Source organism: Myotis lucifugus, unplaced genomic scaffold (assembly GCF_000147115.1).
Source record: "Myotis lucifugus unplaced genomic scaffold, Myoluc2.0 scaffold_2, whole genome shotgun sequence".
Lineage (NCBI taxonomy): Eukaryota > Metazoa > Chordata > Mammalia > Chiroptera > Vespertilionidae > Myotis > Myotis lucifugus.
In genome coordinates this window covers 24,701,419-24,722,484 of record NW_005871050.1, presented here as the reverse complement: position 1 = coordinate 24,722,484, position 21,066 = coordinate 24,701,419, and the positions used below count along the sequence as shown (strand labels likewise).

General features: G+C 41.4%; 1 protein-coding gene and 1 pseudogene across 6 annotated transcripts in view; both read left to right on the top strand.

Annotated features, from left to right (window-relative positions):
* The window catches only part of PAK3 (p21 (RAC1) activated kinase 3), a 361,927-nt gene that overhangs the window by 274,121 nt on the left and 66,740 nt on the right, over positions 1–21,066 (top strand). For all 6 annotated transcript variants that reach the window (XM_006082231.3, XM_023756794.1, XM_023756800.1 and 3 more), the window contains 3 exons: positions 4,213–4,344; positions 5,489–5,654; positions 18,726–18,789. In XM_006082231.3, coding sequence (XP_006082293.1) covers positions 4,213–4,344; positions 5,489–5,654; positions 18,726–18,789 — 362 coding nt within the window. The remainder of the gene's footprint in view (positions 1–4,212; positions 4,345–5,488; positions 5,655–18,725; positions 18,790–21,066) is intronic.
* LOC102440947 lies at positions 8,807–10,105 on the top strand (annotated as a pseudogene).

The following is a 21,066-nucleotide window of genomic DNA, read 5'->3' as shown; positions in this document are numbered from 1 at the left end:
AATGCCACCAGATAAACCTATTAATAAAGCAAAGCTAAGTTTATTAAACTTACAGCAGTAAGAAAGAGCCCTACCTCAATAGTATTAGCTGTGTCTTTAAAAGGGGATGTCAAGGGAGAATATTTATAGGGTTTTAGTGCATGACTGTGTGATTTTGAAACAGGTCTTGCAAGGTAAAGAACAAGTTAGAATTGTACAGTGTTAAAATAAAACTAGGGGCCCAGTGCACGAATTTGTGCACCTTGGAAGGAACTGTGGGCTCGAGGCTGGCTGTGAGCACAGGGATGGGTCTCAGCACATCCTCCATGCCCCTACCCGGCCCTTCCTGCCACGGCCCCTGGTCCCCTCTCTGCCAGCAGCCCTGCTCCTGCCACCACTGCTCCCACATGCTGACGGTGCCAGCCCCGCTCACACCCACTGACAGCATAGAGCGATTGGGGCCGGTGCCAACAGCAGATGCAAGCAGGGCTGGCGCTGTCAGTGGATGCTAGTGGGCTGCTTCCCCGATCACCCCTCAGGATCAAGGGGAGGTGGAGAAGTCCTCAGGGGCTATCAGGGTTGGCAGCCACCACTTGCACCCGCTGACAGCACCAAGCAATTAGGCCAGTGCCAGATGCAAGCAGCAAGTGTAAGCAGCAGCTCCAGCGCCGGCTGTGAGTGCAAGCAGGGCTGGTGCCGGCAGCAGGTGCGAGAGACAGCTTCCAGCTCCAATCACCCCTCAGGAGCAGGGGCGGGGGTGGAGAAGTCCTCAGGGGCGATTGGGGTGGGAGCCACTGCTCGAACACACTGACAGTGCTGAGCGATCCGGGCTGGCGTCGGGCACCTGCAGTGGGTGTGAGCAGCGGCTCTGGGATCGGCAGCAGGTGCAAGCGGGGCCAGCGCCAGCAGCAGGTGTGAGTCCTGGGCGGGACTGCAGCATGCAGGAGCAAAGAATTTTCAGTAACCACTAGAGGCTCGCCGTGATGACAACGACCGGCACCCTGCCTTGGTCTGGCACCCCCACTCACCTGCTCCACCATCCTGATGACAACGACCGGCACCCTGCCTTGGTCTGGCACCCCCACTCACCTGCTCCACCATCCTGCCATAGCCAAAGCCCACCATGTTCAGCACACACCCCCTGGTGGTCAGCATACATCATAGCTACTGGTTGTTCAGTTGTTTGGTTGTTCCTCTGTTTGGTCTATTTGCATATTAGGGTTTTAGATAGATAGATAGATAGATAGATAGATAGATAGATAGATAGCTTTGGATTGGCAAATACAGTGACATGAGGGGCTTGAAGAGAGTCCTGGTAAACAGGCTAATTTTTTATTGAATTTATTGAGGTGACACTGGTTAACAAATTTATACAGGTTTCAGTTGTACAATTCCATAATACATCATCAGTACACTGTATTGTGTGTTCACCATCCCAAGTCAAATCCCTGTCCATAACCATTTATCACTCAATCACAACACTATTGTCCCTGTCCATGAGTTTTTCTCTTTTTTTCTTTTTTGCTCAATCCCCACTCCACCCAGTCCACCAACCCACCAACCCTGACAGCTGTCAGTCTGCTCTCTATCTATGAGTCTGTCACTATTTTGCTTGTTCATTCATTTTGTTCATCGATTCCATATATGAGTGAAATCATATGGTACTTGTCTTTCTCTGACTGGCTTCTTTCACTAAGCACAATGTTTTCCAGGTCCATCCATGCTGTCACAAAAGGTTAAAATTTCCTTCTTTTTTACAGCCAAGTAGTATTCCATTGTGTAAATGTACCACAGCTTTTTTTTATCCACACATCTACTGATGGACATGGGCTGCTTCCAAATCTTGGCTATCCTATATAATAAAAGCTTAATATGCTAATTGTCCAGTCATCCAGTTGGCCAATCAAAGCATAATATGCTAATGATATGCTAAGGCCGCTCAATCACTCGCTATGATATGCACTGACTACCAGAGGCCAGACAGTCTACTGGTGGATCAGTCGCTAAGATGTGCACTGACCACCAGGGGATAGATGCTCCAACCGGTAAGTTAGCATGCTGCTGGGGTCTGGCCAACAGGGACTGTGCAAGATGGGCTGGACATACCCTGGAGCCCTCCCGTGGTCCCTCCCCAGCTGGCCAACTTCCCACAGCCCGATTGTGCCCAATCATGCACCAGTGGGGTCCCTTGGCCTGGCCTGCACTTCTTGCAATCCAGGACTCCTAAGGGAGATGTCAGAGAGCTGGTTTTAGCCCAATACCACAGGCCAGGTTGAGGGACCCCACTGATGCACGAATTCGTGCACTGGGCTTCTAGTAAATAAATAATTTTCTGACTTGCTAGACAAAAAAAGAATAAATATAGGTGTATAAATAAGAAAACCAATATTAAGTAAGCATCTACACTTCAATCTATAAACCATTCAGTATGTATATCTGGCAATCAAATATTTTTTCAAGTACTTATTTATAAACTTTAAGGTGTCTTCCTTCTCACAAGAGATAAACCTTTCTGGCTCCAATCAAATATATGATTATACCTTATTTTTATTCCATCATAGGTTTCTACATGATTGGGCATGTGCTGGGGGATGTTTTTTATGTAAATCTACTAGTAGCCTGCCTTTATCTGACTTTGGAGATTTGTCCTCAAGAAATGAAAATTCTTTTTAAGATTAGCCTAAACTAGTATAATTGAAGGAATAAACAAAGAACAAATAAATAAATATATACACATACACAAACAAAACAAAAATCAAAAACAATCTATAATAGTGCTTTCCAACAGAAATTTAATAAAATCCATATATGTTACTTTAAATTTCCTAGTAGACATATTTAAAAAAGTAAGACAAAATAGGTGAAATTATTTTTTATTATTTTTAATCCTCACCTGAGGATATGTTTTATTGATTTTTAGAGTGAGAGAAAGGGAGAGAGAGGGAAGAACATTGATTGGTTGCCTCCCAGGGATCGAACCCACAACCTAGGTATATACCATGACCAGGAATTGAACTCACAACCTTTGGTGTAAGGGACAATGCCCCAACCAACTGAGCCACCCAGCCAGGGTAGGTGAAATTATTTTTAATAAAATATTTTACTTAACCCAATATATTCAAAATATAGTCATGTCAATGTATATACTCTGTAAAAAGCCTAAGAAAATATTTTTTCATATTTCATATTCAATATCTGGTATGCACTTTATAGTTACAACTTTTCTCAATTCAGACTAATCAGTTATCAGTGTTCAATAACCATGTATGGTTAGTGGCTGCCATATTGGACAACACATATCAATATCATAGTTCACTAGCTTTTATATTTGTACTTGTATCAAGATCATCTGGAAAGCTTATTATAACAAAGATTGCAAGGCCCTACTTCCAGAGGTTTTTATGGATCTGGATTGAGTCCAAGAATTTGAATTTCTAATAAGTTCCTTGATAATGTTAATGATGCTGCTCTGAGGACCACAGTTTTAGAATCATGACCATAGTTCTTTCAAAATCCAGCCTTGGTACCATTTTACCCCTATATTGACATGAATGATCAAGAACTGACCCTAGATTTTATGGTTGTTGTTGTTTTTGGTGCTGGTGTTATTGCATTTTTAGCATTATACATCACCATTTACCTGTTGGTTAAAACTGAATAATTATTTATGAAGATGGGTATTCCTTAGATCTTCCTGTCTGTTACTTTCTGAGTGCTTCATTTCAGGAGGCTGAACAGGGAAGAAACATTCATGGGCTTTCTTGTACTTAGTGAGTATTTGCAGAGCTGTCTTAATATCATATCCATACACATGCTCTGATCTGTAAGCACAAAATAACATTTTTCTGGTTAACAACCTGTCAATCAATAAATTGACAATCTGCCCAGAAAAAAATCAAAGCTTTAATAGTAATTAATTTGATTTTTAAAATATACTCATTGATTTTACAAAAAATGGAACTTTAAAATAATAAATTAATAGCTCACTTTTTTGGCTCAGTGGAAAATAAGCATAACTTTAAAATTTTTTATGTTGTTTAAACTATGATCTAAATGTATCTCTAGATGTGGGCAAGTCCTGGACACCAAATTTTAGATGGTTCTGTTCCTTTGTAAAAGATGCAGTTCCCTCGTAACCCTATATGGTTAAATATTTCATTTCCCTTGTCTCATTTCCGAAGGGAAGCAATGAGGAGTTAATACCTGGTCTTTTAACTTTGTTTTTGTCATAAGAGTACAAAAACAGCATCAGAGCCTCCTTTGGCCCCTCCTGTGTCTGAAGAAGAAGATGAAGAAGAGGAAGAAGAAGAAGATGACAATGAACCCCCACCAGTTATTGCACCAAGACCTGAGCATACAAAATCAGTAAGTAACAAGTGACTATTTCCAAATGATTCAAAAGATGTCATTTGGAACACTCAGATAACCAGAGTCTAGTTAATCAACTAGTACCTATTGAACATCTTACTATATTCCAAAACTTGGGATACAAGATTAGCACTTGACAATTAGGGAATAATACCAAACAATATACAAATAAGTGCTAAGTTATAAAACTGCTCCAGAGATTAAGATAGAGAAGAAAATTCATGTGAATCAAATAGGAAGACTTGCATGAGCAGAGGCACTAGTACTAGAATTAGGACAGCTTATATGGGGGTCACAAAGGACTAGCTCCTCAGAGCTTTCAAGGACAGTATATTTGTACAGAGGTATATGCCATGTACCAGGCCTATATAGGAGGCAACACTTGGTTGCCATATTCATGTTGCTCAATTCAGAACAGAGTAAACAACATAAGTATATACCATATACCTATGCTCAAGTGTTGCTTCCTCAGGAAAGCTTTCTTTGTCTTTCCTAGTCTGAGCTAAGTACCCTTCTTCTTTGCTGCCTTTAAGACAAAAATATCACATTATACTAATCTGTCATCTTCCTTCACTTAGACTGGGAGCTCCTCAAAGGCAGGGATTGTGTCTTCTTTTCCTGTATGCCCAGCTCTAATAAACATAAAGTGTTTTTTTAATATAAATCACTTTTTTTATAAAGCTCACTGAAGTTTGGGGTTCAGGGTAGGAGGAGGGATAAGTAGACAGCACAGAGAATTTTTAGGACAGTGAAAATACTTTGCATAATGCCATAAAGATAGATAAATCTCATTATGCATTTATCCAAACCCATAGAGTGTACTACACTCAGAGTGAACTGTATATAAATTATGGACTTTGGGTGATTATGATGTAAGTGTAGGTTCATCAATTGTGACAAATGCACCAATCAGGTAAGGGGATGTTGATAATGGGTGAAGTTATGCATGTGTGGGGGTGGGGGTATATGGGAATTCTCTGTACCTTCCCCTAAATTTTGCTGTGAACCTAAAACTCCTTGAAAATTTATCTTGATTAAAAAAAAACAACACAAAAAACTCACTGATATGAGAGTGTCTTGACTTCATACTCTTTCCTTGGCCTGCTGTTTTAATTGTAGAACTTCTTTTCTTGTCTTTAAGATCTATACTCGTTCTGTGGTTGAATCCATTGCTTCACCAGCAGCACCAAGTAAAGAGGTCACACCACCTTCTGCTGAGAATGCCAATTCCAGTACTTTGTATAGAAATACAGATCGACAAAGGAAAAAATCCAAGATGACAGATGAGGAGATTCTAGAGAAGCTGAGTGAGTCTTTTGCCATCATTACTTTTTTCATGGAATTGTTTCTCTTTAAATAGAATTGTAATTGATTCTTTAGAAGTTTGAATCTGCTTGTATGAACTCCATACTCCCTGAAGTCACAAGATGTAAAGTTTGGGACTCACTGTGTTTTCTAGATCACTCTCTTTCTCACACTCCTAATTTGACAAAAACTAAATATTTTCACTTGAAAAATTAATTAAGCTGAAAACTTGACAAAATGAATTAAGCAGTAAGTTTTATTTTAAGATTACACTCCCAAAAGGAAGAAAATAGTCTGATGACATATCCTATGATCATACCCCAAGGGCTCCCAACTGACCAATCATGACAGATAAGTCTATCAAAACTCCACAGAGTCCATCAAAACTGGAAGCCACAATAATATATCCTTTTCCCTTAATTTTAGGAGCATTTCTATAGGGAGAGGGGCGATGGTCAGAAAATGCTGACAGCCCAGCCTCCTTTCCACAGTGTCATTAGTGTGTACATGCTCGTGTATACACAGTCACTCCAGTTTTGCAAAAACACTCTTCCACTTATCTTGCTGGGTCAAAGAGCTTTAAAAAACATTCTCTGCTGAAAGAGTCAAAAGTCTATGAAATATATTCATTAAAATCATATTACAAAAGCATTTAACAAACTACTAGTTATCTGCAATCAATGCCCTCAATCTAGTTACTACTTATCCTTCAAAACTCAGCTCAAATGTTGCCTCTTCAGGAAAGCTTTCTTTGTCTTTCCTAGTCTGAGTTAAGTACCCTTCTTTTTTGCTGCCTTTATGACAAAAATATCACATTATACTAATCTTTCATCTTCTTTCACTTAGACTGGGAGCTCCTCAAAGGCAGGGATTGTGTCTTCTTTTCCTGTATGCCCAGCTCTAATAAAGTGTCTGGTACATATAAAGGCACTTAACAAATTCTTCTTGAGTAAATGGATGAAAAAATAAGCAAACAAATATATCTTTACTGGGCTTCACCTTGTCTGTTGTATAACAGAATCATTTAAGGAAACAATTTCCTGTCATCAAGAAACTTGCAATTTTATTTGGAAGATAAGATGTAATCATGTGATACAATTAGTGAATAGAAGGCCATTTTATTTCAAGCAAATGTCTATCTAAAAGGTTGCTGAAAAGAAAGAGAGAAGTTCAGGGGAGCTATAGGTCACAGGAAAACTCTACAGACAGGGTCATTGGTCCATTTGGCATTGTCTAGAGACGTATATTGTCACGACACAGGGAGTGCGGCAGGCATCTTGTGGGATAGACTGGGGATGGTTCTAAGTTCTCTACAGTGTAAATGACAACACCCCTCATTTCCCCTCAACAGTGCTGAGGTTGAGACATTCTGAGCTAGGGGTATTTTAGAAAGACAAAGGTTTAGGTTGCAGCTGTCTGTAAGCACTCATAACTGGAATTGCTGAACTTAGTGCTAATACTATTTGCTGTATTAACAGTAATTATTCCAACTTATTGAGTATTTTATGTGGTGGCCACTTTCCATACATTATCAGGTTTACTTTTCACAATAATCCCTGTGTTAGATTTTAATAGCCTCCTTTTACAGATCAGTGAACGTATGCCTCAAAAAAGTTTCACTAATGACTGGCAGAGCCAGAGTTTGAATTCAAATAGCTTACACTATTTCCACTACCCATTTTGCAACTGCATGTCTCAACTGTCTATATATGTAAAAAGAAAGGGAAAATGAAAGAATTGCCTTAATAATTTCAATTCAATTACTCAATTGCCTCAATTTTTTCCTTTATCTTGTACATATAAACATGACCTATGAGATTTATTAGATGTTAAAAACCTAATAGCCTAGTTTTGGTAAAAATGACTATTATTTGGTATCTGTTTTAGATTTATTATAATTAAATTTATAGCTTCCTTAATTTCAGTGACAGAGAAAGAAGCATTATTTTCATGGGCCCAAATCTTGCTTTGCTTACAAACGGTAACAGTACTGGATCTGTTTACTTTATAATTTGTTGTTTACTCTGTTCTGAATTGAGCAACATGATGAAGAGGAGAAAACTACCTTTGAATTTTTTTAAATTAATAATTGTTTTCTTCTCTGTTGGAGAATGCTTGGGCCTAGAGAGAATCATTTTCCCCCTAGCCCAGTGATGGCGAACCTTTTGAGCTCGGAGTGTCAGCATTTTGAAAAACCCTAACTTAACTCTGGTGCCGTGTCACATATAGAAATTTTTTGATATTTGCAACCATAGTAAAACAAAGATTTATATTTTTGATATTTATTTTATATATTTAAATGCCATTTAACAAAGAAAAATCAACCAAAAAAATGAGTTTGCGTGTCACCTCTAACACACGTGTCACCTCTAACACGCGTGTCATAGGTTCGCCATCACTGCCCTAGCCAGTGGGCCACCTATAACAACCAATCCTACCTTGTACTCACAAGACCTTGGCAGGGAGAACCTCTAAAGAAATGGGAGATTACTTCTCATGAATCAGATTCAAGCTGAGCTGTACTTCTTAGTTTGCAAAGTCAGTCTTTCCTATTCCTGCTCCACTGGCACCCTCTAATGCCCTTTCTCTGCCACTTTCTCACTGTGACCTTTGACGAGTTATTTAACCCCTCTAAGCCTCAGTCTCTTATCTGTCAAATTGGGATATAAATCATAACTACATATTACTACTCTCTATATAGGATGGATTTTATGGAGCTCTACCAATGGCTGAAAGGACAGGTATTGGAGTCAGAAAGGCCCCAATTTAAATTACAAGACAATTGCCAACAGCTGTCTCACTTTGGGAAAGTTATTTAACTATTCTGGACCTCTTTTTCCTCATATAAAATAGCTATAATAATCGTACCATATTCATAGCATTGTGATAATTAAATGAGAATAATGCATGTAAAAATCTGGTACAAAATATTTAGTTAATAAGTGGTAGTAACGTTCCTGTTCCCTAACCCTGACTACTGAGCGGCACGGACCTCAGAGGCTGAGGAGAGCAAGAAGAAGCGAGGTGGCAGGAAGATGCTGTGCTTTGGCATAAATTGCAATTGATTAGGGATCGTTTCTCTGACGCAAGTTAGAAGTGAGAGTTCAGATAAGTGAGACCGCCATTGCTGTTTTGAACACCTCAGAAGGGGAGAATGAATTTATCAGGAGTGAAAAAGAAGAGCTTGCTAGGAGTCAAAGAAAATAATAAAAAGTCCAGCACTAAGGCTCCTTCTCCTTCCAAATGCAAAGACCACTCTGATGAGAAGTCCAAGGATCACTCTAAAGATAAAGGGGCCACCAAGGACTTGAGCAAGAAGGATTGTGGCAGGGATAAACTCAGAAGAGCAGCGCTTCCACTGGTAGCAGCAGCACCAGGTCTCGGTTCAGCTCTACCTCCAGCTCTGACTGCAGTACTAGCACTGGCTCAAGCAGCGGCTCTACCTCTTCATCAGCATCAAGCTGCTCAGGAAGTTCCAGCACATCCAGAAGCTCCAGTTTCAGCAGCTCTTCCGGCTCTCCAAGTCCTTCTCAGTGCAGACATAACAACAGGTGGCGTACCCGCTCCAAATCCAAACCACCCAAAAGAAATGAAAAGGAAAGGAAAAGGCGGAACCCTTCCCCTAAACCAGTGGTCAGCAAACTGCAGCTCTTTGGCCCCTTGAGTGTGGCCGCGAAGTTTCAATCGCACTGTACTCGAGCGCCTGCACGTGGTATTTTGTGGAATAGCCACACTCAAGGGGCTGCAGTTTGCCGACCACTGCCCTAAACTCACCAAAGTACACATTGGTAGGCTCACCAGGAATGTGACCAAGGATCACATCATGGAGATATTTTCTACCTATGAGAAAATTAAAATGATTGACATGCCTGTAGAAAGGATGCACCCCCATCTATCTAAAGCAGTGGTTCTCAACCTTCCTAATGCCGCGACCCTTTAATACAGTTCCTCATGTTATGGTACCCCCAATTTCATTGTTACAAATTGAACATAATTAAAGCATAGTGATTAATCACAAAACAATATGTAATTATATGTGTTTTCCGATGGTCTTAGGTGACCCCTGTGAAAGGGTCGTTCGACCCCCAAAGGGGTCGCGACCCACAGGTTGAGAACCACTGATAAAGGCTATGCATACTTGGAGTTTGAGAATCCAGATGAACCTGAGAAGGCACTGAAGCACATGGATGGAGGACAAATTGATGGCCAGGAAATCACCGCCACTGCTGTTCTGGCCCCCTAGACTAGGCCACCCCTCAAGCGATTCAGCCCTCTCAGGAGTATGCTACCACCACCCCCCATGTGGTGTCAGTCGCCTCCATGGATGAGGAGAAGGTCACACTCCCAGAGCCACAGGTGCTGGTGCCTCGGTGATCCTGCTTCCTCGACTGCTGCAGCCACAGGAGCCACTCCAATTCCTACCGATAAGCAAGCCACCGAAGCTCTGCCCTGAAACTTATATCCCATCCAACTCAGTTCTGTGACTTTTCTAGCTGAAGGACAGTCAGTAGGAAACAAATCCTCAGTCAGGGGCAGGCTTCCAAAAGTAGCATTGAGATGTTTCCTTTGAAGGCCAAGTTTGGCTGCAGAAGTGTAGTTCATTTGGGGTTGTGCCTAAGAAGATGCTCTCCAGTTTCCTGAATAGAAAGTTCCCACGTTTCCAGGCTCTGAGAGTCAGTTTAGTGGCAGAGCCAGCAAGAACAGAGCAGGGTTCCAGGTGGCAGTGCCACCCCAGCCTGGGAGCACATTTTTCCATTCCATCGATGACCTAGGGCCAGTCTAGTAGCCTGAGGATCCTTCAGAAAAGGGCATGCTTTTGTGCAACTGCTGTTCCTATTAACCTGGCCTCACTCCCCTGCTTGAGCTCTTTTGACTTCTAGAGTTAAACATCCCATATTAGTTGCTGTAAATGGTTGTGTTTCCACATGTACTCATGCACATATATCCATATGGCACATCTCCTTTTTCTCTGAAATTGGTGAGCAAATTGAGAGCTCTGCAAGGTCATCACAGACCTTCTCCCCCTTCGTGGTGGTCTTTCGTGTTACCTTGACAACGTGTACATTGCTTTTTTTGGCTATTACTGTACAGTCAGTACTATGAATTTTCTGTTTTGAATTTTTTTGGTAACTTTGTAGCATTTTAGATAATGTGTTTATACTTTCTTGTGTAGAGTAAAAAAGTTGTGTTGAATAAATCTAAGATTAAATGCAAAAAAAGTGGTAGTAACTATTTTATTACATAAGTATAAAAGCCTTATTAAGATAATACAATGAGACAGGCTTTGAGATGAATAATAACTTAGTTTGAGTCATAAATATAGACTAGCTGTATGTCCTTAGGCAAGTCACTCAATTTTGAACTTCAGTTTCTTCATCTGAAAAATTGAGATAACAATACAATATAATATAATAGGGATTTTGTGAGGACTAAATGAAGACACCTAGCACGATACATAGTAGTATATTATTATTATGCTACTTTTGCAAAAAGGGAGCAACCATATTATTCAACACTAGAGGACCGGTGCATAGGTGGGGTCCAGCTGGCCCACCCCAATAAGTGACCATCGGGCTGGGCTGGTGGAGGGGAGGGGCCGCAGGCAGTTGGCGGCCAGCCCCACCTTCGATCCGGGTGTTGGGGGCCGATCAGGGGCCGGGCCAGACGGGCCTGGATTAGGCTGGTTGGCTGCCACAATACACGTCATAGCCACCAGTTGTTCTGGTTGTTCCACTGTTCTGGTCACTGTGCTTTTAAATATAGACTAGAGGCCCGGTGCACAAAATTTTGTGCACTCGGGGGGGTCCCTCAGCCAGGCCTCTGCCCTCTCGCAGTCTGGGACCCCTTGGGGGATGTCCACCTGCTGGCTCAGGCCCACTCCCCAGGGCATCGGGCCTAAGCTGGCAGTCAGACAACCCTCTGTAAGCCCGGGAGCCATCGGGGGATGTCCACTTGCCAACGGGGAGCAGGCCTAAGCTGCAGTTGGACATCCTTAGTGCTGCTGAGGAGGCGTGAGAGGCTTGTGACTGAGCAGAACTCCCCCTGTGGGAGCATACTGACCACCAGGGGCAGCTCCTGCATTGAGTGTCTACCCCCTGGTGGTCAGTGTGTCATAGTGACCAGTTATTCCCAGTCGTTAGGGTCAATTTGCATATTACCCTTTTATTATATAGGTTAGAGGCCTGGTGCATGGATGGGGGCTGGCTGGTTTGCCCTGAAGGGTGTCCCGGATCAGGATGGGGTCCTGCTGGGGTGCCTGGCCAGCCTGGGTGAGGGGCTGAGGGCTGTTTTCAGGCTGGCCACACCCCCTTCAGGGTGGGGGCCCCCACTGGGGTGCCTGGCCAGCCTGGGTGAGGGGCTGATGGCCGTTTTCAGGCTGGTCACACCCCCTTCAGGGTGGGGGTCCCTACTGGGGTGCCTGGCCAGCCTGGGTGAGGGGCTGAGGGCCGTTTTTAGGCTGGTCACACCCCCTTCAGGATGGGGGTCCCTACTGGGGTGCCTGGCCAGCCTGGGTGAGAGGCTGAGGGCTGTTTTCAGGCTGGCCACACCCCCTTCAGGGTGGGGGTCCCCACTGGGGTGCCTGGCCAGCCTGGGTGAGGGGCTGATGGCTGTTTGCAGGCTGTTCAAGCCCCCAGTGGGGACCCTCACCCCATGGGGTTGTGGCCAGCCTGGGTGAGGGGCTGAGGACTTTTTCAGGCTGGCCACACCCCCTTCAGGATGGTGGTCCCTACTGGGGTGTCTGGCCAGCCTCGGTGAGGGGCTGAGGGCTGTTTTCAGGCAGTCCACACCCCCTTCAGGGTGGGGGTCCCCACTGGGGTGCCTGGCCAGCCTGGGTGAGGGGCTGCGGGCCGTCAGGCTGGTCACAGCCCCTTCAGGGTGGGGGCGGGTCCTGCTGGGGTGCCTGGCCAGCCTGGGTGAGGGGCTGATGATCGTTTTCAGGCTGGCCACACCCCCTGGTGACCCAAGCTCCCAGCCTCTCCTTTTTTTCTTTTTTTCCAGGGTGGACTGGAAGCAGGTATCTGGGATTTATTTATCTTTTATAATTGAAACTTTGTAGCCTTGAGTGGATCCCAGGGCCAGCCAGGGCAGGCGGGAAGCTTGGCTTCCTCCATTGCCAGGGGCAACCCATGCCTCCTGCTAGCTCCAGCTCCATGGCCATCTTAGTTGGGTTAATTTGCATACTGGTTCCTGATTGGCTGGTGGGCATGCTTGTGGGTGTAGTGGAGTGATGGTTAATTTGCATCTTTCTCTTTTATTAGTGTAGACTAGAGGCCTAGTGTGTGAAACCATGCGTCCCTACCTACCCATGCGCACCTTGCTGTGCTCGCAGCCCCGCCCACCCATATGCGCCTCACTGTGGTCACCTTGCTGTGCCCACTTGACTGCCGCCCTGCCCGCCTGTCGACTGCCAGCCTTTCTGCAATCGGAGCCTGTGGGCCATGGGGAGGAACCGAGAGGCGCTCCATGCACTTCATAGTGACCGGTCGTTTCAGTTGTGACTGGCCTTTTATTATTATGATTTTTAAAAAATCGGGCATGGTGTCTTCTAGTGCGACACAATGTTTGAAATCAGGAATAATTCCAAATGTATGGCCCCTATGCACAAGTCAGTGAGAACCTCGTGATCAATGAGAACCTTGGAACTTGGGGAAGAAGTAGATGAGCCTGTGTTGAGATATAAAGGAGTTAGGAAAAGGAGACAGGGAGGTAGAGGAAATGGCTATAGCCCATACCAGAGTGGACCCCCCATCATAGGCATAGAGAAGAGGTGATGGTGGCCTCACCTTTAGTCTCAGGGATCCAATTATTATGAGGTGGGCAGCTCAGATAAAAACCCCTCCAGGCTATTTATCTTCCATGCAGATACTGATTGTGAGGATCAGACTATGGAATCACTAATGGTTGAAATGGAGAGATCATCTTTCAGTTTCACACAGACAGATAGCCTGGGTCTGGCTTGTTCATTGTAGTCTGTCTGAATCTATTGGAAAATAAAGAAACCACCCTAGCCAGGTTGCTCAGTTTGTTGGAGTGTCAGCCCATACACCAAAAGGTTGAGGGTTATAGTCCCAGTAGGGCACCTACCCAGGTTTCAGGTTTGATCCCTGATCAGGGAGCATATGGGAGGCAACTGATATATGTTTCTATCATAGCAAATGCTTCTTTCTCTCTCTGTCCCCTTCCTTTCTCTCTAAAATCAATAAAAGCATGTCCTCATGTGATGATTTTAAAGTCTATGAAAAAGAAAACCCTACATTTCAGTGAAAATATTCAAAAGGCACTTACTGTCAGCAGAATTGTGCAATGCAGTAAATTTGTCTTTAGCCTGTCTCTTCTGGGACCTACAATCACTTCCTTGTCTTGTTCCTCACCACCCCCAGCATTTCTCACTCAAAACTCTTTCTCTTAATTTGCCCTCACATAGAACTGAATTTAAGTTAGATAATTATTTTTCATTTTCTCAGGAATCAAAAGTTTCATTATACTAAAGCGATAATGTTTTAGTAGTTAGAGTTCAACTTAATTTAATATGTAGGAGAATAGATTGATGGGCTTTTCTGCCATGGAAACCAAATCATGAACCCTATTTCCAAATACTAGTATTTCCTGATTTCTTAAATCCTTGTAGTTTAAAATGAATAATTTGTTTCTTATTTAGGAAATCGCTCTAGTAGGAAATTGTTCTGGTATTGCTATCATTTTTTTCCTTTTGATTTTGAGTTGCTCATTTTTGTCACTTTTTTCCCTATTGTGTCATAATGTTTTTCCCTTTATTAAATTGTATAAAAGCAAATTATAATGGCTCTGATGAAAGGGGTCACTTTGAAAGCTTCTTGTGTGATTTAGAATACTAAACAAGGCCTCCTGTGTACTTGCCTAACATCAGTAGATGGCAGCAAACACTCTCCTGTGAAGGGTTCTGGGTGTGGGGATTCCATTTTATTTGAATAGCAGTTAAATTCAGAAGCAGAATGTCATCAAAATGGATGTCTTTTAGTAATCCTTGTGAAAGGATTTATTTCCAGTTTATTTTACCATGCATACCATGGAAATAAAGGCTGAATAATTTACTACCATAAAACCTCATTAACTGAACCCTGCCAATTGAAATTGGTTATAATTTAAAAAGTGGCTTGGGCTGAAGCTTATTTGCTTTTGTTCAGTCTATGGAAAAGAGTTTGCTCAGCAACTTAATAGCATAACTTTCTTAGAAGACTAGAAATTGCTTAAAAGAACTATGATTTCAAGTGACTTTAAAATAGATATTTCATTTAAAAAAAGAAGAAGAAGAAGTCCAGGCCCTTTCCCATTAATAGCTGACTTGGATAAGGATAGTTCTCAATGATGTAGAAATCTGTGAGACAATTTGAAAAATGAAATTGCAACTCAGAAATTGTTAATTTGGTGGCATTCTACAGATATAACTCAAGTAAAATACATTCTTCAATCCCTGTCTTAAAATACGGTGCATTTACAAAAGGCACATATATACAATGCAATACAAAAAGAAATGCATAGTTTTACTTGAGTTTAATTCAGCAGACATTTATTGAATTCCCAACATATTCCATACACAGCACTGTGTAAAGAAGCACTGAAGATACAGAGGTGAATAAGACACGGATTCTGTCTTTAAGGCACAGTCTATAAGGGGATGTCTGTAATAGAAATATATATATATATATATATATATATATATATATATATATATATATATATGGCATATTAAGTACAGAGGAAGGAAGGAAGGAAGGAAGGAAGGAAGGAAGGAAGGAAGGAAGGAAGGAAGGAAGGAAGGAAAGAAGGAAGGAAGGAAGGAAGAGCAAAAACAAGAAAGCAAGAGACAGAGGGATGGAGGGTGGAAGGGAAAGAGATAGAGAGAACAGTAGTAGTCCAGAGAGGGGAAATTATTAACATTATTCAAAAGAATCAGGGAAGGCTTTCTAGAACTGCCAACATTGAAGCTGAGTTGAAGCATGAATATGAACTTGCCAGAAAGAAAACTTAAGAAGGACATTACAGTCAGAAAATAGCATATAAAGAAGGTATGAAGGCATATACCTGATAATTTTAACTTATTCAATATCACTTGAATATAAAATTAGTGGTGGATGGTGGTACTGGAGTTTTAGGAGAGGAAGCTAAAAGGTTAAGCAGGAGCTGATCATGAGCTACAATTAATTTGTTATGGTCAAAGCGTAAGGTTCTGGTGGGAAAGTGGTCCAATAAGATGGAGAATGAAGCAAGAACCAGATCATGAAAAACCTTATATTTCATGCCAAGGAGTTTAAGCTCTACCCTGTGGGTGTTGGGGGAGCATCAAAGACTCTTCAACCATATAATCATATGATCAATTTTGTACTTCGAGCATTCTGACAGAGGTATGAAGCCTAGACTGAAGTGGGCAGGGCTGGAAATAAGGAGTCCAGGTAGGAGGCATTTGAAATAGCCCAGACAAAAATAATGATATCCCAACTAGAACAGTAGTAGGAAGGAAGGGACAGATTCAAATAATATCTAGGAAGTAAATAGATACAGGCCCAAGACTCAGTGGACAACTGCATGTGGGGAGTGAAGGTAATGGATGAGTCAAAAAACACTTCCAGGTTTCTGATTCAGGCTACTGAGTAGATAGATGGTAGTATCATTGACTGAGATTGAAAATACAAGAGAAAAAGAATTATAATATAACAACTCACATATTATGCAAGTCTTACTTTAACCTGAAACATGGACTTCTATTACAATAAACAAACAACAAAAAAGCAACAACAACAAAGCTGATGAGCAATCCATGAGTGAAATTTTTAATTAATTACTTTTTAAGATATACTGTTTGCTGGTAGTTCTAAATTAAGTTGTTCACTAGCCCAGAGAATGAATCATTGTCTAAACTGAGCATGAGGCATTGTCTGTGGCACACAGTTTAGTACTTGAATACATATTTTCTTGTTCTTATTCATTTAGTCAACAAATGAATTCAGTAGCAGCCAATATTCTAAGCACTAAAGTTGCAGGAATGAAAAGACAAGGTTTCTGTCCTCAAGAAGAAGCACATTAGCCTTAATGGAAGGATCAGAAAAAAATTCATAAAGGAGAATGACTTGAGATTATATTTAAGTGATAAATAATAATTCATGTGTTGAATAGGAAAGGGAAAGGGGGAGCATCTGCAAAGCCTTGGACAATGATAGTATTACTAGGATATAAAGTTGGAAGGATTGAGAAGAAAGGAATATGAGGCTAGACTGGTCAAGTACAAGCTAGATGGTGCTTGATGGTAGAGCTTTCTATGCCAGGCTAAGAAATTTGAACTTGACCCTGTAGTGAGGAGGAACTTTTGAAGAATTAAGAATAATGGTTCAAATGTATGGTAGGTTGACCATACATTTTAGTTTATCCAAGACAGTCTCAGATTATGAATTATATAGTTACCATATGTCAAAGGCATTGTGGAAGAGGAATTAAGGAAGGCAGAGTTTAGACTCGGAGCGGTTCTCAACCTGTGGTTCGCGACCCCTTTGGCTGTCGAACGACCCTTTCACAGGCGTCGCCTAAGACCATCCTGCATATCAGATGCTTATATTATGATTCATAACAGTAGCAACATTACAGTATGAAGTAGCAACGAAAATAATTTTATAGTTGGGTCACAACATGAGGAACTGTATTTAAAGGGCCAGAAGGTTGAGAACCACTGGTTAGAGGTATGTAACAACTAATACGATTGCGTGGTAAAGAGATGTTGAGAATCTGAACAATGACAACGGCCCTGGCATGAAGAGTATGGGGTGAATAAGAGTGACAATGAGGATACAGAATCTACAGACCTTCTCTTAATTGGTTCATGTGTGTAAATCTTGTTTTACTAACTGATTCTACTATTCTTTGGGACAGCGGTCATATTAGTAAAATATAACTCAAATATAATGATACTGATATGTTTGCTTCTAAAAAGAAAGGAAGGAGGGTAAGAGACATCCAAATAAATTACTCCCTTCAAAGTAATCCCTTTGAGAAGCTGTACCGTTATTCCCATAATGCTATGGCCCAGAATTTTTCTGGACCTATTTGAGCACTGCATTGAAGAGTCAACTGTCACTTCCTCTGGATTTATTCCAAATGGTGGAAAGTATTCAACCTCTGAGTAGTATATTTGATATTTTTAAATAATAAAAGTAATATTTGTTCCAAATTCAAAATGATAGATTAATGGTTTTCTTCTGTGGCTTATGAACTTATGCTACAAAGTTGGGAGCAATCTATGGAAACAGAAAATACAATAGTGGTTGCCTAGGAATCAGTTGGAAAGCTGAGGGGTGGTGAAAAGTGCTGGTAACAGGTACAAGGTTTCTTTAAACTTTGTATGAGGAAAATGTTCTAATATTAGATCATGATAAAATTTAGTAAATTTGTACAACTCTAAAAATTTACTAAAAGTTGTTGAATTGTGCACTTTAAATGGGTGAACTTTATGCTATGGAAATCATACCTTATTAAATATTTTAAAGATGTTTGGAGTGCTAGTAGGGTACTAGGTTCAGGGGTGTATTTTTTTTAAAGCATGAGTCTCATCACTTTATGATTAAACTTTGTTTCCATCTCCATCTGCATCTTTCCTAGCACAGTACTGGGTTCATAGTAATTGCTTAATAGTTATTTGTTCAGCATAATTGAATGTACTATAGTGCTCAATTTTATTTCATATCAGAGAAGATAGCAATTTTATTAAATTGTGTGTATAAGTTCTTAGATGTTTTTAGCTCCTAATGTACAGTATCATTTATGGGTACTTTTAATAAATGTTGAGTTATGACCAGTCTTTTCTTTATGTTTCACAAACATCATCAATTTTTATTACAAACAGCATAGATTGTTATTAGTACTTAAATTAATAGATTACTATTTGTTTAAGAAAATGTATCATTATCCATATAAATTATAGAAATCACACAGGAATGTTGTTCAAATGTTTTGTCATTACTTCTGACATCTTAATTTTTAGTATTACATAAAGATAAATCAATCAGTTTCAACCTCATTCTCTCTCTCTCCTTCCCTTCCCTACTCAGGAAGCATTGTGAGTGTTGGTGATCCAAAGAAAAAATACACAAGATTTGAAAAAATTGGCCAAGGGTAAGTGATTCTTATTGAAATATCAACATATATGTATCAAATATATACATTAAAATTTAATAACAGCATGGATTTCTGGTAAATTATGCTCCTCACTTTCTGAGTTATATTCATGTTTTCATCCTCAGTGTTGGCCTTTCTGGTTGGCCAACCAGAACATATCCTGCTGGAATCTTCTCTATTGTTGGGCTGACAATGAAATTGTTAGGGACATTTTGATCCCATTTGGTTAGAAGATTCAAACTGATTTCTCAAGAAAAGTAGTAGGCTTACCAGAAACCTCTTGTGTGTATGAAACCCCCTTTATCCCTGCCCCCTTACACCTGTATGAATGTTATGCTTAAGATACCTCTTCTTTGTCAAACTGGAAAGTGACAGAGTGAGGGTAGGGAAAGTCCTTATTGAATGATCCAGAGGTAAATATCTGAGTAAAGAGGAAACTGATCAATAATCCCTAAAAGAGATTGAGTGCATCATTTTCACCTATTATGCTCAGTAAGAATAAGATTCCAGGAGAACCAAGATGGTGGCACAAGTAAACGCCAGTACTTGATGCCTCCCACAACCACATCAAAATTACAACTAAAGTACAGAACAACCATCATTCAGAACTGCCTGAAACCTGGCTGAATGGCAGTCCTACAACTAGAGAAGTAAAGAAGGAAGCACATTCAGACTGGTAGGAGGGGTGGAGGTGCAGAATGAGCTGGTCCGGTACCCATGTGCAACATTTTTTTTAATCGGGAGTGATAGCTTGGCTGTGGAGACCTACCCTGAGGAGCAAGGGGTCCCAGATGCCCAGGTCAGGGTTCCAGAGCCAAAAAGAGGAGTCCCTAAAACTTCAGGCTATAAAAACCACTGGGGATTGTGACTGAGTGAATGAAGGCTGCTGAAGTCCCATGCAGTTTATTTTAAAAGGCCAGTGCACAAACTTACATGGTTCCTCTCCCTCTGGGCTCCAGTGCTAGATGGCAGCATTGGAGGATCCAGGGACATACGAGGAGGAACTGCATTTTCTGTCATCAGAGCAAGAACTCAGGGGTAGCTTTCTCTCAGAGTGGGGTGCTTGCAGGGTTCATTGTTCCTGTGCTGGGATCTCCCCCATTGAAAGCCTGACTGACAGCCATATCTGAGTTTCCATCAGCTTGGCTCACACTGTTTGCTCTACCCTGGTGATTCCCTAAGACCCCGACCCATCCAATTTGTAGCCCCAGCCAAGGTTTTGGCAGCAGCTTTTCCATATGAATGGCCTGTCCTGTCTCAGGTTTCAGACATTCCTAAAATCTCAAACAAGCAGCAGCTGGTGTCAGCATGTCACATGCCTATCAATCAGAAACCCAAGACCCAACATACCTAGAGTGCCCAGCTCAGGAGACTGGGTAGGCTGAGCCACTGGGCCCTACAGGACACCTACTACACAAGGCCACTCAACCAATTCCAGGAGACATAGCAGCTCTACCTAATTCATAGAAACAAACACAGGGAAACAGCCAAAATGTAGAGACAAAGAAGCATGTCACAAATGAAAGGACAGAAGAAATCTCCAGAAAAAGAACTAAATGCAATGGAAGCAAGCCAACTACTGGAAACAGAGTTCAAACAATGGGTCTAAGGTTACTCAAGGATCTTAATGATAACTTCAAGGGACTTAGTAAGAGCTTCAAGGGACATAGTGAGACTTTCAAGGATATTAGTGAGAATTTCAAAGACATGAAATAGGACAAATCAGAAATTAAGTATACACTAACCTAAATAAAGAATAATTTACAGGGATTCAACAGTAGAGTAGAAGATTTCAAGAATCAAATCAATGATTTGGAATATGAGGAAGCAAAAAACACCCAATCAGAAGAGCAAAAAGAAAAAAAAGAATCCTCTGGAACAACTGCAAGCATACCAACAATCACATTATGAAGGTGCTAGAAGCAGAAGAGAAAGAGCAAGATATTGAAAAAAAAACTATCTGAAGAAATAATAACAGAAAACATCCCCTACCTGGTGGAAGAAATAGACATATAAGTCTAGGAAACACAGAGAGTCCCAAACGCGAGAAACCCAAAGAGGCCCACACCGAGACACATCATAATTAAAATGCCAAGGGTTAAAGACAAAGAGAGAAACTTAAAAGCAGCAAGGGCCTGCCAGGCATGGCTTAGTGGTTTATTGTGGACCTATGAACCAGGAGGTCACAGTACAATTCCAAGTTGGGGCACATGCCCAGGTTGCAGGCTCAATCTTCAGTGTGTGGTGTGCAGGAGGCTTCAGATTAATGATTCT